The 23,097-nt window shown below is 43.8% G+C and overlaps 1 protein-coding gene across 1 annotated transcript; it reads right to left on the reverse strand.

The window, feature by feature from the left end:
* Nucleotides 1-5,091: 5,091 nt before the first annotated feature.
* LOC105707459 (zinc finger protein 181-like) lies at nucleotides 5,092-15,279 on the reverse strand. Its single transcript, XM_064381501.1, has 6 exons — nucleotides 15,101-15,279; nucleotides 14,114-14,190; nucleotides 11,419-11,508; nucleotides 9,415-9,535; nucleotides 9,062-9,157; nucleotides 5,092-7,227 (listed from the first exon to the last, which is right to left on the reverse strand). The coding sequence occupies exons 2-6, from the start codon at nucleotides 14,120-14,122 to the stop codon at nucleotides 5,837-5,839; spliced, it is 1,707 nt and encodes a 568-aa protein (XP_064237571.1). The 5' UTR covers nucleotides 14,123-14,190; nucleotides 15,101-15,279; the 3' UTR covers nucleotides 5,092-5,836.
* Nucleotides 15,280-23,097: the final 7,818 nt, after the last annotated feature.

Raw genomic sequence — 23,097 nt, forward strand, 5'->3', positions numbered from 1 at the left:
AGTTGTATTTAAGACATTAAAATGTCCCTGTCCCTGTCCTTTCATTTTGGTAGGTCCAGGAACCCAGCAGCAAAGTGAACTCAGGCCATGGCCTCCAGAGGCTCTGACTCTCAGGGGATAGAGGAGATGAGCAGAGATGGAGGCTGCATAGAAATTGCAGGGAGGAGGCCAGGGGGAGCTGGCAGAATGAGCCAGGGTTCCCCAGGCAGGTCAGCTGCAGAAGGGCTTGTGGGCAGGGGCACCCTTTGTGCTGAGTTCCTGTAGTCCCAGCTACTCTCAGGAGGCTGAAGTGGGAGGATGGCTTGAGCCCAAGAGGTTGAGGCTGCAGTGAGCCATGATCACTCCATTGCACTACCATCTGAGTGACAGAGTGAGACCCTGTCTCTTGAAGAAGAAGAAGAAAAAGGAGGATGAGAAGGAAGAGGAGGAGGAGGAAGAAGAGGAGGAAAGTAAAATGGCTCCATTGTCTGGGGTATGTACCCTGTTTCTTTGTCTCAGTCAAGAAAGAATTCAGGACATGGACACACATGAGGGGTGGGTTTAGGAGTGGACAGTTTAATATACAAAGAAGAAGAGAGAGAAAAGCCTTCCTCATGGTGAGAAAGCAGGTCGCCCAAGAAAGGGTCTCTGCTTTGTGACTGAACACAATCAATTTTTTTTCTTTTTTTTTTTTTTCAATTATGCTTTAAGTTCTGGAGTACATGTGCAGAACATGCAGGTTTGTTACATAGGTATACATGAGCCATGGTGGTTTGTTGCATCCTTCACCCCATCATCTACATTACGTATTTCTCCTAATGCTATCCCTCCCCTTGCCCCCCACTCCTCAACAGGCTCCAGTGTGTGATGTTCCCCTCCCTGTGTCCATGTGTTCTCATTGTTCAGCTCCCACTTATAAGTGAGAACATGGGGTGTTTAGCTTTCTGTTCTTGTGTTAGTTTGCTGAGAATGATGGTTTCCAGCTTTATCCATGTCCCTGCAAAGGACATGAATTCATCCAGTTTTATGGCTGCATAGTATTCCATGGTGGATATGTGCCACATTTTCTTTATCCAGTCTATCATTGATGGGCATTTGTGTTGGTTCCAAGTCTTACACAATTGATTTTATACAGAGGCTTGAGGAGCCAGTGATTGATTTACACAAGGCCCAGGGGATTGGTTTGACCAGGTGTGCCGTTTGCATAGCCCACAAAAAGACTGGCCCTCATACCCTAGTCTTTTATTATGCAAATGTGGCTTCTTCCTAGTGGGTCACCATGATAGCTACACACATGGTGATGAGGAAAAGGAGAGTGGGAACCGCTATATTGAAGGTACTTGCTTCCACGTACAGCTGCTGGCATTTACCCATGAAAGCTCCTAGTTTGCATATTTATGAGGCTGCTTCTGTTGGAGAAGAAATGGTTTGAGGCTGCTTTTTATTAAAGGAAAATTTCACTGAGAACTCTTATACTTTTTAGCTGTCTAGAAATAATTTCTTAGTAATTCCTTTATTATATTCCCCATCAGGTGACATAACCCTAACTGCTGTTAATGGGTGTTAGATGAGAATTCTTTCTGACTACTTCCTGCTGAAAGGGGACATCAGATGAGAATTCTTTCTGACTACTTCCTGCTGAAAGGGGACATCATTTGGGGGGACAGCAGTTGAGACTCCTCCTGAGGTTGTTCTAAGAGTTCTTGAAAGAATGGCATGTTCGAATATGCCTCTGTTTGCATCACCATTTGGAGTTTGAGTGCTTCTGGGCAAAAAGAATAAATTTTACAAGGTTTACAATATAGGGTTAGTATGTGAGTATTAAGATTACCATTGTTAGTGGGGAGTGCTGTAGACCTTAACTATGACAATGGAGTTTGACACCTGTTAGTTACCCCAATGAATTGTAATACTGGTTTGCCTCCACTAGATGTCACTGTATATTACCAGAAATGTTAATATAAAAGTAACTTTTGCAGGCCTACAGAGAATAATCCTCTGGAAATAGAAAAGCAACTTCCAGGGGATCCATCTGAGAAGCAAAAAAAAAATTAAGTTACCTTCTCAGGGTCACACAACTCTTGGCAGAAACTCACACCCTGCACCTTGATCCCTTGAGCCTATGTTCTTTCTTTACCACCATTCCGCCTCAGTGGGCTGGGGAAGCCTGGGTGACACCTGGCAAAGATTTTCTCTTCAACCAAACTCTAGCCACGCCCCTCTGAGCCTTCTTGAATGGGCCTGTCAACTGTCGCCTATTAAGACTTGAACAACACTAACAGTTTCTTTTTTTTTTTTGAGACGGAGTTTCGCTCTTGGTACCCAGGCTGGAGTGCAATGGCGCGATCTCTGCTCACCGCAACCTCCGCCTCCTGGGTTCAGGCAATTCTCCTGCCTCAGCCTCCTGAGTAGCTGGGATTACAGGCACGCGCCACCATGCCCAGCTAATTTTTTGTATTTTTAGTAGAGACGGGGTTTCACCATGTTGACCAGGATGGTCGCGATCTCTTGACCTCGTGATCCACCCGCCTCGGCCTCCCAAAGTGCTGGGATTACGGGCATGAGCCACCGCGCCCGGCCCAACACTAACAGTTTCTAATAACTTTTAAAGTGCCAGCCCAAAAAACTCAAGACTGCCCAAAGAATTTCTTCTGGCCAACACCTGAAGATAAGGCCCATCTCCCAGCCTCTGTGGGAGGACAGGAGCCTAACTCAAAGTGCCAGTAGCAAACCCAGATAGACCAACCCTCTCCCTTCCTGTGTTTTGTAATTTTTCACTTTTCTGACTCTCAGCCCCTACTCACCACCCCCTCCCTATTTCCTCACCCTCCATTTAACATACTCATTCACCTTTGTACATATCAAAGCTGAGTTCAGTTCATGCCAAATTCCTTTCCCCGTTGCAATAGTTATCACCAATTAAACTCTGTTCTCACCACTGTCATTAATGTCCAGCTTTGTTCATCTTTGAGACACCTAGTGAACTTTGCAAGGCGGGCAGGCCTCCCTCGGCAGGTAAGCGTGGTAATAAATGAGCTATGTGACACATTCCAGGCAGAAAAAATGGCACGGCCAAAGGAAATGTTTTTTGTTCAAGGAGGCAAGAGAGGCTGTATGGTTGCCAAGAGAAACCCCAGTCCTCTGAGATCTGTCCTAGGAGGGCAACATTGTGTGGTCTTTTCCTGAATATTCAAATGTAGCCTATATTCCTAAGATGTATGACTCTGAGAGACGTGCTAGAGCTGCCTGAGTCTCAGATCACTAGCATGAATGTGATTATGGCATTTACCTTACAGTATGTGGGAAGATTACTAAAACCAGGAAAAACACAGCAACAAACCTCCACGCACAGGCACTTTGTTGCTTGCGTTATACATGTTTTAATTCTCTGAACCACCTGGGAAGATGGGAATTATTTTTGTTTTGATGGAAAAATCAGGAAAGCAAATGACTTCCCCAAGTTTATAGAGTAAGCAAAAGTCCCAATAGGCTGAATTCACACCTAGGAATTTGGGTCCACAACTGAGAACATTTGTTTGAATGCAGCAGTGCAAACACGAGGCCCAGTTACTGCTATTAACAATATTATATTATGATCATTATAATTTTTCCCTATTTTTCTTTAATGCCAGAGTGCTTACACTCTGCACCTCTCCGGCCATACAGCCTTGCCATTGTCTTGTATCTTGCATCAATTACTTCTGCATATAAAGCTTTTTTTAAGACAACTGCAATTTGTTTAAAAACTGACCCCCCACAGCAGCAAACAAATAAGTTCCCAGGAAGTGCTCAGTGATATGCGCCTTGGTTCTTTCTAAATGTTTACCAACAACTGAGCTCTAATCCCATCTGACTGGTCCAAGGCTAACAGGGAAACTGATTTATCAGGCATCAGTGACCTTCAAAAACAGGCTGTAACCTCCAATCAAGAAGAGGAGGGCAGTGGCACCCAGCACAAGGGACTCTGTACTGAGAGATGACACTAAAGACCTGTAGGCTTCTGGTGTCAGTGCATAATGCCCCCCTTTCCTCCATGTGGAAGCCTGACACCTCCTTCACTCGGCCCCTTTTCCAACTCTGTAAAGCACTCTCCTTACTTCTTACGGAGCTGCTGTGTTCTTGTCTCATCTCCTACCCGGTTTCTTTCTCAGATTTTTGGGCAAGAAACATTCACTCCCTCAAAATGGCTCAGATACTAAACGATTTGTTGGAAGGAAACGGGGGTGTTTTGTAAGAACTCTCCCCCCAAAATGTGAAACAGTAAACAAATAAGAGCGACAAGTGATTAGATGTGAATCTGAGACTACAGGGATGAAGCAACCATGAGAAGATGATGATGGAATCAATAGCTAATACTTACTGAATGCTGTTGAGGCCAGGCATTGTTGTAAACACTTTATATCAATTAACTCACTTAATTTTCATAATAATGTTGTGAAATAGGTTTGTTATTAACATTTTACTGATGAAGAAACTGAGGCATGACACAGTGAAATAGTTTGTCCCAGGTCACACCAAGCCAGTATACATGCAACTTGGATTTAAACCCAGGTAGCATGACTCCAAAGCTTAACGCTCTTCACACACACACCTTGGAGCTCTGATAGGGTATGGAGTGTTTCTTTTCTATTAGGTCCACAGTGGATGCTCAAGAAATGGTTAATAGGTATGACTGAGGAAATATGTCATCTGTGACATCATAACATCATTATTACATTCTGGACACTCAATGTCACCTAAGAACATGTGAAAAATACAAATTCAAATCAACTCATACAGAAACTCTAGGATTGAGGCTTAGCAATCTGTGCTTTAACAGGCCCTCCCAGTGATTTGGACACATCACTAGAGCTCAGAACTATTGGATTCCTATATCCCATCCCTGTCTAATATACATGAGTGATGCTCAGTAGATTTTCTTGAAATGTAGCTCGCTGAAAATGCCCTCAGAATAATCCTCACCAAAATACTGCTATTCTTAGTACAAAGAGCAGGCCATTTTTCTCTAGGTTTGCTAGTCTCCCACTAAAGGCTATACTAAGGATAATCTTAGTGAAAAAAAATTTTTTTTTTTTTTTTTTTTGCCAGAAACAGTCATAGAGAAAGGGTACATGATATACAAAATGATTTTATTAGATAACAAAACTTTTATTCACATCATTTTATTTCTTTTGCAGCTTTAATTTTTAACACTTACTGGCTCCTCTGGGTGGCTAAACATCTTCACAAGCCCACTAGCTAAAAAGAATTTCTAAGTAGAAGTCAAGTAAAACTGCAAACTACTGCTCTAAGAAAGAAATGCACACTTAATTATGTTTATTTGCTCTCCTATAGAATTCTGTTTACAAATAGCATCACTGCAGAGATTTACATGTCATTCCTAAATCACCCAGGTTGTTCTACCATTCATGTGATGTCTAGCAAGAAAAACACTCTTAATGAACACTTTGCTATATCTCTTATGAGATTTCTCTCCAGGGATGCTCTTGAAACTGAATACTTCCCTCAATTTCTAAATTTTCTACATTCACACAGCTTCTCTCCTGTAGGAGTTTGTAGGAGATTCCTATTGCCTACAGTCTTTCCCGTATTTGCCACATGTAAGCGGTTTTTTCCTAGTGTGAGTATACATATGTCAATTAAGGGATTAATACTGACAAATGCTTTCCCACATTTATGGTCTTCATATGATTTCCCTACAGTATAAACTCTGATAAACAAAAGGGTCTGCATCATTGCCAAAAGACTTTCCATATTCACTACATTCAACTTTTATACAACTTTTCCCCAGTATAAATTTTCCTGATGTTAAATAAGGGAGACTTTATGAATGAAATTTACCATGATAAATACTACTTCATCTAGTTTCTCTTTTGTAAGATTTCTCACATGTACAGTGATTCACATGGTCTAAAGGTTTTTCCACACTTACCACACTACTGGGTTTCTCTCCATCATGTATTCTTTGATGGGCAGTACAATTTGAGACTTTGCTAAAAGCTTTCCCACACTCACTACATTTATATGGCTTTTCTCCAGTGTGAATTCTCTGATGGACAGTAAGGTTTGAACTACAATTGAAGGTCTTCCTACATTTAACACATTCATAAGGTTTCTCTCCAGTATGAATTCTGTGATGTTGAAGCAGGGATGACCTACGACTGAAGGCTTTCCCACATATGCTGCATTCATAAGGTTTCAATCTAATGTGATTTCTCAAATGCATATTCAGTGATTCAAGCTGGCTGAAGCATTTCCTGCATTTCTGACATTCAAAGGGTTTTTCCTCAGTATGAATACTCTGATGCTGAACAAGAAATGAGAGGCTACTAAAGACTTTTAGACATTTGTTACATTCATATTTTTTCTTCATAGTGTGAATTCTTTGATGTTGAGTAAGGTGTGAGCTACAGCAGAAAGCTTTCCCACATTCACTACATTCATAAGGCTTCTCTCCAGTATGGCTTTTCTGATGGTGAATGAGAGATGAACTATGAATGAAAGCCTTTCCACATATACGACACTCATAGCGTTTTTCTTGTGTATGAATTCTTAGATGTTGAACAAGAAGGGAAACACGACTAAAAGACTTTCCACAGTTCGTACATTCATATGGTTTCTCTCCAGTGTGAGTGCTCTGATGGTTAGTAAGGGATGAGCCATGGCTAAAGGCCTTCCCACATTCGATACATTTGTAAGGTTTCTCTCCACTATGGCTTATCTGATGTCGTGTAAGGGATGAGCCATGGCTAAAAGTCTTCCCACATTCATGACATTCATAGGGCTTCTCTCCTGTATGAATTCTCCAGTGACGATTGAGGATTGACTGTTTGCCAAAGGCTTTCCCACATTCACTGCATGTATAGATTTTCTCTCTATCACAAGTCTGGGAAAGGGTAAGCGATTTGCTCTGGTTGAAGGCTGCCCCACTTCCATTAGAATTCAAAAGTTTCTTTCTACCACTGATTTTCTCATTTTTTACAACTGACTTTTTGGGTAAATTCTTCTTTAATATATATTTGTGTGAATTCCCTTCAGCAGAATTTTTTTGTGGTTCAGAAAGGGTAGCCTTTGAAGAAAAGGTGCTTCTAAATGTGTTGCATTCTATATATTCCAAATTCTTCGTAGAATTCGAAAATTCATAACCTTGTTTTACAGCTTTTTGTATTATTACTGTTTGGGACGAATCTTTATCATAAAGATCCTTCTTTGATGATAATTCCTTGTTTGTCCATCTTGAGTCCCAATCTGAAATATATCAAGAAAGCAAAGCACTGCTTTTTCTTTCTTTTACTTCTTGAAAAGAAACTTCTACAGTGGAATTAGGAGAACTGGATAAGAAATGAAGCCCCCAGAAAACACAAAGCTCTGACAACTCAAATATTTCAGTGACTTCTGAACAATGCTCAAATGGTGCAGAGAATACAAAGTTCACAGAAGCAGGAACAGAGTGTGATAACAGAAATGTGTAAAATATAGAAAATGGATAAAATAATATGCAAAAAAAGGAGACAATCAGAAATAAAATGTGGAAGGCATTCTGGATTCCAAGCCATCATTTTGTGCCCATATGGATGAATAAATTCACTCAGACATAGATTTTCAGTGAAAGAGCGAGCTGGGGTGTGTGGGCCATTCACCCAAAGGAGTTAATGACTGCCTTTCCAACTCACTGGCCTTGCAGGCTTTTATTTTGTATAGATCAAAGGACAAGGGTCTTTAGATAAACACCATCAGAGGGTAATTAACTTCTGCTGACCACCCCCACAAAAGGCAGTTAATGCACGCATGGATGATCAAAGGTTTGCTAATGAAAGTGGGGGTAAACAGATTTATCTGGGGAAGCCTCTTTACAATTTCTAGTATTTATTCTATGTTCTAATGCCCTGGGGTAAGAATCAACAGCCTTCGGCCCATCCTCTTATTTGAAGCTTTGTAAACCCTCTGGCCTTTCAAGGGGATCTTGTGACTATTTCCTATAACTATCTCTAATACTGCTCCCTTAATATTTTTGCCACCACCCTGACTGAACTACCACACCTATATTCATGTGTGAAAGACTGCATTTTGTCCCATATCCTTTTTCTCCAACCTTCAATTAACCTCAATTTGCTGCCAGATTATCATGTTTAAAATACAGAATTGATAGTACTACATTAAACAATTACAGTAAAAACAAAGTAATCTAAATGTTCTTTATAGCTGACAAAGATTTAGGTTTTCTGAGGTTATGAAGAAACTGTGTGAATCACATTATTTATTGGATATGAGAAAATATTATTCCTGGCTGGGCACAGTGGCTTATGCCTGTAATCTCAGCACTTTGGGAGGCCGAGGCAGGTAGATCACGAGGTCAAGTGTTCGAGACCAGCCAGACCAACATGGTAAAACCCTGTCTCTACTAAAAATACAAAAAAGTAGCCAAGCGTGGTGGCGCACGCCTATAATCCCAGCTACTCAGGAGGCTGAGGCAGGAGAATTGCTTAAACCCGGGAGGCAGAGGTTGCAGTGAGCCAGGATCATGCCATTGCACTCCAGCCTGGGTGACAGAATGAGACTCTATCTCAAAAAAAAGAAAAAGAAAAGAAAATTACTCCAGCCTGGGTGACAGAATAAGACTCTATCTCAAAAAAAAGAAAAAGAAAAGAAAAAAAGAAAATATTATTCCTAGAAACATATTTTTATATGTTCCTTACTTCTTCTAATATATTTATATTTCATCTACAAAGCTCAGCTTTAGAAAAGTGATTTTCCACCTAAGTGACAGCTTTTCTTAGCTTAAAACTATTAGAATGTTTTATCTTAAGTAGATTTAAGAAGGAATAATTTGCCTTACTTTGTCTGAATAGAGTAACAATTTGAATTATTATGATGGCAAAAACCTCTAACCTTGATTAGATGACATGAGTGGTACAGATAATAATTTAGGAGGCAGGAACAACTGTTCGTAAAAGCTAAGCTAAATACCCCTCAATTTTCATTTACATATGAGATCTTTGAAGACAGTATCCCTAAAATGCCTCCACACTCACTATAAGCATCTTTAACAAAAACTTCCCTTGTCTTGTTCACAATGACTCACCTGGAGTCACACCTTTGGACAGTTTTTCCTCGACCATCCAGGGCTCTTTTCCATCCTCCAATAACGTGATCACATATGGCTTAGTTATGGAAAGACCTGCTTACAGGAAGAATATAGAATTGCTTAAGCTGCAGTCCTCTATTATGAGAAGCCATGACAGAAGAGACCAGAGGAAGAGATGAAGGGTGTTCACTGACATGGAAAGATAAGCTTCAGGCAGGGCACAACAGAGCTACACATTTCCTTGGGAACATGGTACAGAAATTCAGCCATTGACTTAGGAGGATCTCCAGCAATTCAGAGTGGCAAAAGAAAGGTGTCCCCTATTGGAGTGGAAGGGGTGATATCCTTACCTAGAGAGACCAGGTTCTCATAATTCTGGACCATCACATCCTTGTATAAGTCCCTCTGAGCAGAATCTAGCCATCCCCATTCTTCGTGAGAGAAGTCTATAGCCACATCACTAAATGTCACCTGAAATAGCAAATATATTTAGGTTCAACCATAGCGCAGGCCTCTTCTGTCACTGTACATGGGGTAAAATTAGCCTGCTAATGGAAGAAATGGAACAAGATTCAGGAGTTGTGACAAGGATTGGGAATGTGACCTCACTTAAGTAATAATAGGAAAGTTATGTTGTTGGAACTATTGTACAATAAAGGGGATGGTTATGTGCTTAGAATTATTAGACAATAAGAGACAAATATGAGAGCTTTGCATCAGTAGAGTTAATTTTGTTAAAAGTTATAGAATTGAGGGCCTGGCGCGGTGGCTCACGCCTGTAATCCCAGCACTTTGGGAGGCCGAGGCGGGTGGATCACAAGGTCAAGAGATCGAGACCATCCTGGTCAACATGGTGAATCCCGTCTCTACTAAAAATACAAAAAATTAGCTGGGCATGGTGGCGCACGCCTGTAATCCCAGCTACTCAGGAGGCTGAGGCAGGAGAATTGCCTGAACCCAGGAGGCGGAGGTTGTGGTGAGCCAAGATTGCACCATTGCACTCCAGCCTGGGTAACAAGAGCGAAACGCCATCTTAAAAAAAAAAAAAAAAAAAGTTATAGAATTATATGAATTTTTAAAAATCAGCATTTAACATTTGACAGCACAGAGTCAAGTATATACTAATATCTTTAATAGCTTAAGTGCTAGGTAAGTAATTAAAACATTAGTCTAAAGTGATTGTCTCTCAAATGGAATACTAAGGATGATTCACTAAGGCACACAAAAAATGGGTTCAGAAAAAATTTATCTTTTTTTTTTTTTTTTAGTCAGAGTTTCGCTCTTGTTACCCAGGCTGGAGTGCAATGGCGCGATCTCAGCTCACTGCAACCTCCGCCTCCTGGGTTCAAGCAATTCTCCTGCCTCAGCCTCCTGAGTAGCTGGGACTACAGGCACGCTCCACCATGCCCAGCTAATTTTTGTATTTTTTAGTAGAGATGGGATTTCACCTTGTTGACCAGGATGGTCTCGATCTCTTGACCTTGTGATCCACCCGCCTCGGCCTCCCAAAGTGCTGGGATTATAGGCGTGAACCACCGCGCCCGGCCTGAAAAAAGATATCTTTATATTAAAGACTGATAGACATAAACTGATATGGTTTGATTATGTCCCCCCAAAACAGCATGTATTGAACTTAATCACTGTTCTACCAGCATTGGAAGGTGAGACCTTTAGGAGACTTAGGCCTTGATGGCTCTGCCCTCACTAATGGATTAACCTCATCATGAGGGAGAGGGTTCTTTATTTTAAAAATTGAGTTCAAGTCTTCTTTTGCTCTCTCTCTTCTCTTTGCTCCTCCACCATAAAGGGACACAGCAGGAAGGCCCTTGCCAGATGCCTGCCCCTTGATCTTGGACTTCCCAGGCTCTAAAACCATGAGAAGTCAATTTCTATTGTTTATAACTACTCGGTCTGGGGTATTCTGTTAAAGCAGCACAAAAAGACTAAAACATACACATAACTGATTCATAAACAAAAAAGAAAAATATATTTATGGTGTATACTTAAACTTTGTACTGATAGACATTTAATAACTAAAATATGAGACTCCAGGGTGAAAGACTGAAGGATGGTTTCATGTCATAGATCAGGGGTCTCTAACCCCCAAGCCACAGACTGGTACTGGGTCTATGGTGTGTTAGGAACCTGGCCACACAGCAGGAGGTGAGTGGCAGGCAAGTGAGCATTACCACCTGAGTTCTGTCAGATCAGCTGTGGCATAGATTCTTACAGGAGCTCGGTCCCTACTGTGAACTGTGCAAGCAAGGGATCGAGGTTGCCTGCTCCTTATGAGAATCTAATGCCTGAGGATCTGAGGTGGAACAGTTTCGTCCCCAAACCACCACCTCCACCACCTTCCACTTCCGTGGATTGTCTTCCATGAAACCGATCTCTGGTATCAGAAAGGCTGGAGACTCCTGCCATAGACAGTCCTTAAATAGGACCTGGAAGTAAGGGAAAAAAAATAAAAGGGTATATTTCAAAGAAAATATTCTAAGGAAATGCTCACAGATGTGCTTAGAAATTCCTCTCAATAGTACTCTAATTTTACAGTATTGCTTAAAATAGTAAAACTTTAGAAGTTTATTCAGTAATAGCTTATTGGCTAGTCAAATTATAGTATGTGCAAAAAGTACATTCATTTAATACAGCATTATTACTGTCTTTCATTTGTAAAACATACTGTTCTACTGTGGTAATTTTTTAGCTCAGAGAGTTAATTCAGTATTGTATTACTTTATTTGGCTATTTTACATGCATGTTCACCAGTAACACTGGTCTTTGGTTTTAAAGGCAGAATTTACTTTTGTCAGGTGTTGGGAAAATAAAATTCAAATCTCCTGCCAATGGCAGAAAATCCTCTCCACAAATGTAGAAGAAAAAAAAAAAGAGCCGGGCACGGTGGCTCAAGCCTGTAATCCCAGCATTTTGGGAGGCTGAGGCAGGTGGATCACGAGGTCAAGAGATCGAGACCATCCTGGTCAACATGGTGAAACCCTGTCTCTACTAAAAATACAAAAAATTAGCTGTGCATAGTGGCACGTGCCTGTAATCCCAGCTACTCAGGAGGCTGAGGCAGGAGAATTGCCTGAACCCAGGAGGCGGAGGTTGCAGTGAGCCGAGATCACGCCATTGCACTCCAGCCTGGGTACCAAGAGCGAAACTCCGTCTCAAAAAAAAAAAAAAAAAAAAGAAACAGTTTTATTACTGAATAAGCATTAACAAGCAATCCACTAATGAGATTAAAGGACAGGAAGAAATCTCATCCATTTATATACGTAAGCAGATGCAATCTAACACACACACACAAAAAAACTTATCCTCAAGTAAGATTTGACAGTTCAATTTGCTACACGAAATTTATTCTAAATTCACCTGTTAATTGGAGTTGCCACTGTGTTAGTTAATTGCCTTTATCCAAATAAAAATAACATTTCTCATAGCTTTGACAAACCAGTCATTACAACTTAGAGCCAGGGATGCTTCTTTCTTCCCCTTCAGTTGCCTGGGCAGCCTGGGGTATTCACCTATCTCTGTCCCCAAAAGAACATGAGATATCAGTCCTAGCACTTATTTTAATTTCTTCTGCTTTCTTACTTTTCTACCAGTGCTGCAATCCTCAATACAGTAGCCACTAGTCAACTTGGCTACAACATTTAAATTAGTTAAAACGTAAAAATAAAATAATTAAATAAAATGTAAAATTCATTTCCTCCATTGCTTAAGCCAAAAGTTCAAGGACTCAATAGTCATACAGGGCTGGTGGCTACTGTACTGAGCAGCACACATGCAGAACCCATCCACCACTGCAGAAAGTTCTCTTAGACAATACTGCACTGGATCATGTGTCCTGTGTGTCAGTGTACACCAAAATCCACGTACAACTTTTCCTAACAGGTACTTCATAAGTGTTTAGAGGATGAACCAATGAATGATTTTGGCATAGTTCACTTTAGACTTTTTTTTTTTTTAAGAGGCAGGGTCTTACTCCGTCACCAGGCTAGCGACATAATCATACACTAACATAATCATAGCCCACTACAGCCTCGAACCACTGGGCTCAAGAAATCTTCCCACCTCATCAGCCTCCCTAGTAGCTGGGACGACAGGCATGCACGTGTCTCCCAGCCTAATGAGTGACACAGGCCGTGGAAAACAACTAAGCAGTGATGGAGGAGTGGAAGTGCTAGGTGAGGGAAGGTGACTGCAAGTGCAAGTAGGCGTTCAGGGAAGCTTTTCTGAGAATTCACCACCGAGCAAACACACGAAGGAGATAAGAATGCAAGCTTGTGCATATGTGGGTGAAGAATATTCCAGGTGGATGGCACAGCAACTGGTGACAGTGGCTGGAGCTCACAGGGATGAGGAGGCAGAGGAGAAAGGTGGGATCAGAGAGGTAATAGCCTAATTGTACAAAGAGGTCACTGCAGAACCAACTTTGAGTTAGCTGCTGAAAAATTTTAGGTTGAGGAATGACAGGAATTTACATAACAATAGGATCACGGTGACAGCTGTACTGAGAACAGACTGATGAGGGTTAAGGGCAGATGCAGGGAATCCAGCTTTGAGGCTACCAAGATATTCCAGGTGGCTTGGACTGGGGTGGTGGTGGTGGTGATGGGGTAACTAATGGTCAGATGCTGTATACAATGCATAATTTAGATCCAACTACAGGACCTGCATGAGTTATAAGTCAAAGGGAAAAAATCAAGGATGACTCCAAACATCTCTTTACCTGAGACCACATAGTACAGTTTTGACAACCATAAAGCAAATAACATTAAAATTCAAACTTGCTTTGTGAATTACAGTTTAAAAATTTTGGCAAGACTGAAAAGTCTTCTAGCAGAAAACAGAAAAGAGGAACACCGGGCGAGGAGGACAATACCTTGGAGCTCTCCCGTGGGCCCCATCCCTCCTATATTAAAAGGAACCATAGATCCAGTCCCTTAAATGGACTTCATTAGGTGGGAACAGGCAGGAGAAGTAAAGCAAACACACAGAGGCCTGATAAAGTGTTCAGGAAGATTTAGGGACACACCGACTTACTTGAGACATTACTCCGCAATTTCCAACAGCCAACAGAGTCCTCTTTCCAGGCTCTAATTTTAGAGATAGGCAGTGTCCTAAGGGCACAGAAGGGCAGGAAAAAGCAGTCAGGAAAAATCAGGCTTATCTTGCAGCATCTGTGACACACCATAATGGAAAGGCACACTGGTAATCACTCTCTGGGGCGTCAATCTCTCTCTAGGAACTAACAGGGTGTTTGTCGGCAAGGTTTAACCATTTTCCAGGTGCCACCTGTGGGGAAAGTCAATTTTTCTGTCCATAAAAGACTCATAACAATAGTAATAACTTTATCAGCTCGTTCAATCTTCACCACTATACACTGTGGGCATTCACATTATTCCAGTTTTCTTCTTCTTCTTTTGAGATGGGAGTCTCGTTCTGCCGCCCAGGCTGGAGTGCAATGGCGCGGTCTCAGCTCACTACAACCTCCAGCTCCGGGGTTCAAGCGATTCTCCTGCCTCAGTCTCCTGAATAGCTGGGATTACAGACGGGCGCCACTACTCCCAGCTAATTTTTTTTTTTTTTTTTTTTTTCATTTTTAGTAGAGACGGGATTTCACCATGTTGGTCAGGCCGGTGTGGCAGCTCACATCTGTCATCCCAGCACTTTGGGAGGTGGAGGCCGGCAGATCGCTTAAGGTCAGAAGTTCGAAACCAGATTTCTTTTTTAAAACGAAGACAAAACTGAAATTCCGAGATAGTGAACCCATTTTTTCAAGGTTACACAACTGCAAAGCGCCGGCTTCATGACTATATAACCCCAAAACAACCGTGGCTGGCGTCTGCTTTCGCGCCCACTTTCCACTCACAACAGCGCCAAGACGTCGGCGCCGTCATCACCCGCATTTACACAGCAGGATGCGAAGGCCAGGAAAAGCCAAGACCCCAGCCGGGGTCACACCGCGGGCCGACCCAGAGTCGGAGCCCCGCCGCCGCCCCCGGGACCCACACATGCCGGAGTCCTCACCGTCCACGCAGGCGCCCCGAGTCCGCACTTCCGCGGACCTGACGCGCTGCGTCGCTGGTAAGCGGGCAACGGCTGCCGACCTCTGGGAACAACACTGCCCAGAACCGTTTCTGAGCCTGGGAGCCGCCCCCAGGCCTGAGGCTACCGCAGGACCGACCCACTGCAGTGCCCACGGCCAAGCGACAATTCCCAGAATCCTCCGCGCTCGGGACAAAGGTCCCCGGCTCCGCGAACCGCCGGCACCATTTGACTACACTTCCCACTAGTCTCTGCGGCCGCGCGGACCTGGCGAGCTGCGGGCAAATGGGTGTCGGCTTCGTAAGAGAAGCCTGGGGCTATTTCTAGAGCCGACCAACTAGGACCACGCGCGAAGTGCCCTGGGCGCACACAGTCGTCCTATGGTCAACGATACGCTTCGGAACTAAGGGACACCCTCCACTTGTAAGGACAATGGCGCCCGCATTACGAAACTACAATTCTCAGAGAACGCTACAGCCGTGCGAGAAGTTCTTCCTGGTCATTCTTGCGGTCACACAAAAGTTTGCCCCCGCGACGTGCGCCGGTGTTCATGGTACCGCCCAAGGCGCTGGCGGTTGCTAGCAAAAGAACTGCTCTCATCCCAAACCCTACTGCTACGCTGTCCACCTCGTATGGTCTTTGAGGTTTTTGGTCATTTGCCTAAGACGATAGCTCACAAAACGCCCTGTGGCCGGACTGTCACGACTGTGTTTCGCCAACCAAGGAGATTTCCTGGAAATTCATGCGTACAAGTATCTGTGACACTAATGATGGCCGTTCTGATGTGAGTTACGCCCACTAGGGGGACTGGGAAACACAGAACTTGAGTGAGCACCAGGAGGACAGAGACCCTCATCCTGGGAGGAGTCACTTCTCACGCAGCCATCAGAGCCTGAGGCTTCCTCTCCCCAGAAGTGCTTCTTGGGCTCTGACCTTGCCCGGCCAACCCAAAAGGACAATGGACCTCTCTATATGCAAGGCTGAGCAGTCTACTGTTGGTATATGTTTGGGTTGTTTGCTTCCTTTTTAACATTTGAATTATATTTTAATTTCACTTTTTTTATTTTTTTTATTTTTTTTTTTTGAGACGGAGTTTCGCTCTTATTACCCAGGCTGGAGTGCAATGGCGCAATCTCGGCTCACCGCAACCTCCGCCTCCTGGGTTCAGGCAATTCTCCTGCCTCAGCCTCCTGAGTAGCTGGGATTACAGGCATGCGCCACCATGCCCAGCTAATTTTTTGTATTTTTAGTAGAGACGAGGTTTCACCGTATTGACCAGGATGGTCTCGATCTCTTGACCTCGTGATCCACCCGCCTCGGCCTCCCAAAGTGCTGGGATTACAGGCGTGAGCCACCGCGCCCGGTCCAATTTCACTTTTTTTAATTTTTTAATTTTTTTAGTTTTAAGACGGGGTTTCACCATGTTGGTCAGGCTGGTCTTGAACTCCCGACCTCAGGTGATCCACCCGCCTTGGCCTCCAAAATTCTTGGATTACAGGCGTGAGCCTTAATTTCACTTTTTTAATTATAGTATGGCTATAGACTTTTTTGTACTTGTCAGGTACTGACCTTCATTATCTTCGTGGAGCAGTGCTTCTGTTACCAGAAAGGGGTCCCGGTCCAGACCCCATGAGAGGGTTTCTGGGTGTCACGCAAGAAAAAATCCGTGGGAGTCCACACTGCAAGGCCAAAGCAAGTTTGTTAAGAAAGCAAAGAAACAAAAGAATGGCTACTCCATAGGCAGAGGAGCAGCTTGGACTGCTGGACTAAGGATGCTGGTGGTTATTTCGTGATCATATGCTAATCACGAGTTTTCTGGGAAAGGAGTGGGCAATTCCCGGAGCTGAGGGTTTTCCTACTTTTTAGACCATACAGGGTAACTTCCGAACCTTACCATGGCATTTGTAAACTGTCATGACACTGGTGGGAGTGTCTCTTAGCGTGCTAATGCATTATAATTAGCATATAATGAGCAGTAAGGACATCCAGAGGTCACTCTCCTCACTATCTTGGTTTTGGTGCATTTTGGCTGGCTAATTTACTCCAAAACCTGTTTTATCAGCAGGACTTAATGACCTGTATCTTGTGCTGACCTTCTGTGTCATCCTGTGACTTAGAATACCTTAACTGTTTGGGAATGCAGCCCAGTAGGTCTCTGCCTTATTTTACCCAGCCCCTGTTCTCGATGGAATCGCTCTGGTTTAACACCTCTAACACTTCTACCTTGGTGTATCCTGTGGGTGCGGTGGTGAATTCCTATAGCAGTCACAGTTTTAAAAAACACTGTGGCATCAGCTGGCTTCCTCTCAAGGCTAAGAGTATATAATAAGGAAAGACTGGATTGTGCAAAGCATATTCCCATCTGTGAATTTATTGTACAACATCAAATTGTTTTCAAAGTTGTACCAATTTTCAGTCCTACCAGAGTTTATGGTTATTTTGGTTGCCAACTTTTAGTGCCAGCAGTTGATTTGTGAAACTTTAACACTTTGTTTATCCACTAGGTGTAAAATCATAACTCACCGTGGCTTAAAGTTGCACTGTTTAATTGTTAATGAGATTGAGAATGGTTTCGAATGACTGTTGGCCTTAGTATTTCCTTCTCTGAGAATTGCAGGTCCTTTGCTCAATGTTCATATATATATATATATATATATATATATATATATATATATATATTTTTTTTTTTTTTTTTAGACAGAGTTTCGCTCTTGTTGCCCAGGCTAGAGTAGTGCAATGGCACAATCTCAGCTCACTGCAACCTCCACCTCCCGGGTTCAAGCAATTCTTCTGCCTCAGCCTACCAAGTAGCTGGGATTACAGGAGTGTGCCACCATGCCCAGCTAGTTTTGTAGTTTTAGTAGAGATGGGGTTTCACCATGTTGATCAGGCTGGTCTTGAACTTCCAACCTCAGGTGATCTGCCTGCCTTGGCCTCCCAAAGTGCTGGAATTACAAGCGTGAGCCACCGCACCCAACTTGCTCAATGTTCCTTTGAAACAATGACCTTTTTAATATTAAAATGCAAGAGGCATAGAAAAAAATGAGATTTTTAAGGAGGGAGTGCAGTGACTAGGATATTAAAATTGTTTCCCACTTAGAGTCCTGGGCTTTCAACTGAAATAGTAACTGAATGTGTTTTCTGCAGTTTTTGGTGTAATGTTTCTGGTTATGAAATTCTTAAATTCTTTCCTGCTTGGGATTTGCTTAACAACTTCTATCTGTGAAGCGCCATCTTCGGTGCTCAGCAAACTCTTCCTCTCATATATCGCCTCTTCCCCATTCTTTCCCTCCCTTGAGAACTCCAATTCATTTTAAGGCAGTAATGTATTACCACTCTCTATCCTCCAGGAGTCTTAAATTCTCTGTAACTTCCATCCTTCAATCTCTGTGTTGCATTCTGGATAATTCATTTCAATCAACTGACTATTCATAATTCTCTCTCCAGGACATTTTAATTTCAGTTTTTCAAAGATGTTTTTAACATGGTAGGCATAGTTGCTTCATAATATGTATCTGACAATAACAATAACTGAAGATATTATGGGCCCCTTGGGAAGTTTATTTTTAAATTCTTCAATCAGTTTGCTTTGTTTCCTTTTTTGTTGGTTACCTTCATCTTTCCTTGAAAAGAGATTTCATGGGGCCGGGCGCGGTGGCTCACACCTGTAATCCCAGCACTTTGGGAAGCCAAGGCGGGTGGACCACGAGGTCAAGAGATCAAGACCATCCTGGTCAACATGGTGAAACCCGGTCTCTACTAAAAAAAATACAAAATATTAGCTGGGCATGGTGGTGCATGCCTGTAATCCCAGCTACTCAGGAGGCTGAGGCAGGAGAATTGCCTGAACCCAGGAGGTGGAGGTTGCAGTGAGCTGACATCACACCATTGCACTCCAGCCTGGGTAACAAGAGCGAAACTCCGTCTCAAAAAAAAAAAAGAAAAGAGATTTCATGGAGCTTCCCCATATCCTTAGATGAAAGTGCCTTTCTCTTCTAGAGATTATTTTATTTTCAGACAAGGCCAGGATCCCTACCACTCTGGAACGACTTTAAACCACACTTAAGACTTATGTCCCTGTTCAGTCCATCCAGAAAAGCTTACATAGAGACTCTTCATTATTGCTGCTTTTCCTCATGAGCTCCCTGGAAGAATTATGGTGGCTTTCCATTGTGAGTCCTCAGATATTTGTAATATGAGTTAAGTTCATGAGTGGAGAGAGGACCAACATTAGAGGACTAGATGTGACTCAGGGCAGAGGTGAGAAGAACTTTAAATGGAGGCTAGTCCTTTTGATTCAAAGCTATGTCTGGCCGACTCGTAAAAAGCATTACTGTGAAGCCAAACCCCTAACTTGTGAGTGCTCTATCATTAGGGAAGCAGGAGCCTAGGAGAGCTAGAGAATGCCATTTTAAGTACAGCTCCATTCTGAGACTAGCAAAGTACATTCCTTGCCAGTCATGAGCCGTAGTCATTAGGTGTTTATAGTTGAGGAAACAGTCTGAAGATAGATACAGGGACACTCCTACAACAGTGGGGAGTCCAGATGTCCCAATACCCATAACAATGTATGCTTTCAAGATAATAGTTATGCTTTGATGTGCTTGACACTAGAATGTCAAGGCTAGTTTAAATGAATACAGTAATAAATTTTGTCATTCTGCCTGCTCATCCACACATAGACACAGCTTAGCTTAGTTTGTTCATAGATAAGACTCCTGTGTAAGAAAAACTTAAAGCCAGTACGTTCCTCCTCTTGCTTTCTGAGGGCCTCCTGCTCTCTAATGGTGGAACTTCTTTTTTTTTTTTTTTTTTTTTTTTTTTTTTTTGAGACGGAGTTTCGCTCTTGTTACCCAGGCTGGAGTGCAGTGGCGCGATCTCGGCTCACCGCAACCTCTGCCTCCTGGGTTCAAGCAATTCTCCTGCCTCAGCCTCCAGAGTAGCTGGGACTACAGGCGCGCGCCACCATGCCCAGCTAATTTTTGTATTTTTAGTAGAGACGGGGTTTCACCTTGTTGACCAGGATGGTCTTGATCTCTTGACCTAGTGATCCACCCGCCTCGGCCTCCCAAAGTGCTGGGATTACAGGCGTGAGCCACTGCGCCCGGCGCGCCCTGAATCTTAAACAGCTTCAGCATCGACGCAAACCGGCTTTTCTTCTCCCAAGTACATATTCTAAAATGTGCCCTCGACTAGATAGATCCCAAGAGCAAAAATCACTGATTGTAAACACTGCATTATATTAAATAGGAAAGGGACAGAAGGCAGCTAAGAGCTAGTGGAAGGGGGTAGGTTCAGAATTGCATGTAATGGGTTTTCCTTTCTCCTTATTGCTCTCTTTCTCTCTCTCTGCCTCATTTACTTTCTCAATTGTCTGGCATAATATTTGTTTAAAACAGACTTGTTTATGCCGGCGATTCTCTCTACCTCACGCGCCTGATTTCTCCTCCTTGGTCTCTATTCCGGTGCCTCTATCCTTTCTGCTAACAATGCAAGTTATGGTGTTACTGGAAAAGGGGTCTCGATCCAGACCCCAAGAGAGAGTTCTTGGATCTTGTTCAGGAAGGAATTTAAGGTGAGTCACAGAGTGCAGTGAAAGAAGCAAGTTTCTTAGAAGCTACACCATTAAGGCCGGGCGCGGTGGCTCACGCCTGTAATCCCAGCACTTTGGGAGGCCGAGGCGGGTGGATCACGAGGTCAAGAGATCGAGACCATCCTGGTCAACATGGTGAAACCCCATCTCTACTAAAAATACAAAAAATTAGCTGCGCATGGTGGCGTGTGCCTGTAATCCCAGCTACTCAGGAGGCTGAGGCAGGAGAATTGCCTGAACCCAGGAGGCGGAGGTTGCGGTGAGCCGAGATCGCGCCATTGCACTCCAGCCTGGGTAAAAAGAGCGAAACTCTGTCTCAAAAACAAACAAAAAAAAAAGATTGAGGGCGTGCTATGATCTGAATGTCTGTCCCCTGCGGCCGCCACTGAATCGTATGTTGAAACCAAATCCCCAATGTGACAATATTAAAAGGTGAGACCCTTGAGGAGATATTAAGTCATGAGGCTGGAGTTCTCATGAATGGATTGGTGCCCTCATAAAACAGGCCCAAGCTTGTTTGCTCAGAAGATGGACAGTGTAGCGGCAGGGTTTCGGGATGAGAGGAGTCCCTTTGCTAGCAACGTTGCGCGGAACCAGCAAGGGTTGCCCACCTCCCGGCGGGAAAGTTTGTGTGAGCGCACACCCGGAAGACCTTGGCGCGGCTGCAGAGTTTTCTGGGAAGTGTAGTTTCTTGGTCCTTACAAGTAGAGGGTGTCCCTTGGTTCCGAGGTGTATCGGTCAACAGAGGACAACTGTGTGTGCTAAGGACATTCCGCCCGTGGTCCCAACTGGCAGGCTCTGGGTCGACAGCCCCAGGCAGTTTAGTTTCTTAACAAGCCAAGACCGGTTTGCCCACGGCGCGCCAAGATCGCGCTGCCGCAGAGACTCTTGGGAAGTGTGGTCTTCCGGTGTCGGCGGTTCGCGACACCCGGGATTTTTGTCCGGCACGCGGAGGATTCTGGGAAATGTGGCTTGGCCGTGGGCGCCATACAGGGTCCGCCCCGCGGTAGCCTCAGGTTTGGCAGCGGCTTCCAGACTCAGGAACGATTCTGAGCAGTGTTGTTCCCGGAGGTCGACGGCCGTTGACTGCTCACCAGCGACGCTGCGATTCAGGTCCGCAGAGGTGCGGGTTCGGGGTGCCTGCGGAGACGGTGAGACCCGGCTGAGGACTCCGGCAAGTGTGGGTCCCGGGGGCGGCATCAGGGCTCGGGCCCTGGGTGGGTCCGCGGTGTGACCTCGGCTGGGGTCTTGGCTTTTCCTGGCCTTCGTGTCCTGCTGTGTAAACACGGGGTGATGACGGCGCCGACCTCTTGGCGCGGTTGTGAGAGAGAAGTTGGCGCGAGAGCAGACGCCAGCCACAGTTGTTTTGGGGTTAGGTAGTCATGAAGCCGGCGCTTTGCAGTGTGTAACCTTGAACAAAGGGGTTCAATATCTTGGAATTTCAGTTTTGTCATCGTCTAAGGAAGAAATTTGGAATAATGTGAATGCCCATCGCGCATAGTGGTGAAGATTGAACGAGCTGATAAAGATTACTGTTGTTTTATGAGGCTTTTATGTACGGAATAATTGATTTTCCTCGCAAGTGGCACCTGGTAAATTGTTACCCCTTGCGGAGAAACACCTGTTTGTTCCCAGGGAGCGATTAGCGCCCCGGAGAGTGATTACCAAGGTGCTTTTCCATTACGGGGTGTCACAGATGCTGCAAGATAAAAGCGTGATTTTTCCTGACTGCTTTTTCCTGCCCTTCTGTGCCCTCAAGACACTGCCCATTTCTAAGATAAGAGTCTGGAAAGAGGACTCTGCTGGCTGTTGGAAATTGCAGAGTAATGTCTCAAGTAAGTCGGTGTGTCCTTAAATCTCCCAGAAACACTTTTATCAGGCCTCTGTGTTTGCTTTGCTTCTCCTGCCTGTTCCCACCTAATCAAGTCCATTTAAGGGACTGGATCTATGGTTTCTTTCATTGTCCTTCTCACCCAGTGTTCCCGTTTTCTACAGTTTTTTTGCTAGAAGACTTTGTAGTCTTGCCACAATTTTAAACTGTAATTCACAATGCAAGTTTGGAATGTAAGGTTATTTGTTTTATGGTTGTCAAAACGGTACCATGTGGTCTCAAGTGAAGAGATGTTTGCGGTCATCCTTGATTCTTCCCCTGACTTATAACTCATATTCAGGTCCTCTAATTGGATCTAAATTATAAACAGCATGTACAGCATCTGACCATTAGCTACCCCATCAGCAACATCACGACCTCATCCAAGCCACCTGTATTATCACGGTAGCCTCCTAGCTAGATTCCCTGCACCTGCCCTTAACCCTCATCAGTCTGTTCTCAGTGCAGCTGTCACCGTGATCCTATTGTTATGTAAATTTCTGTCATTCCTCAACC

The sequence above is a fragment of the Aotus nancymaae genome, unplaced genomic scaffold (assembly GCF_030222135.1).
Source record: "Aotus nancymaae isolate 86718 unplaced genomic scaffold, 86718_ANA_hifiasm-v0.15.2.pri h1tg000028l, whole genome shotgun sequence".
Lineage (NCBI taxonomy): Eukaryota > Metazoa > Chordata > Mammalia > Primates > Aotidae > Aotus > Aotus nancymaae.

Excerpts from the sequence above, each read along its gene's own strand:
- LOC105707459 (XM_064381501.1), bottom strand. Across the intron at positions 9,158-9,414 it reads TGAGAACCTGGTCTCTCTAG|GTCTTTCCATAACTAAGCCA; the intron begins GTAAGGATATCA and ends TCCTGTAAGCAG. Across the intron at positions 7,228-9,061 it reads GTCCAAAGGTGTGACTCCAG|ATTGGGACTCAAGATGGACA; the intron begins GTGAGTCATTGT and ends GATATATTTCAG.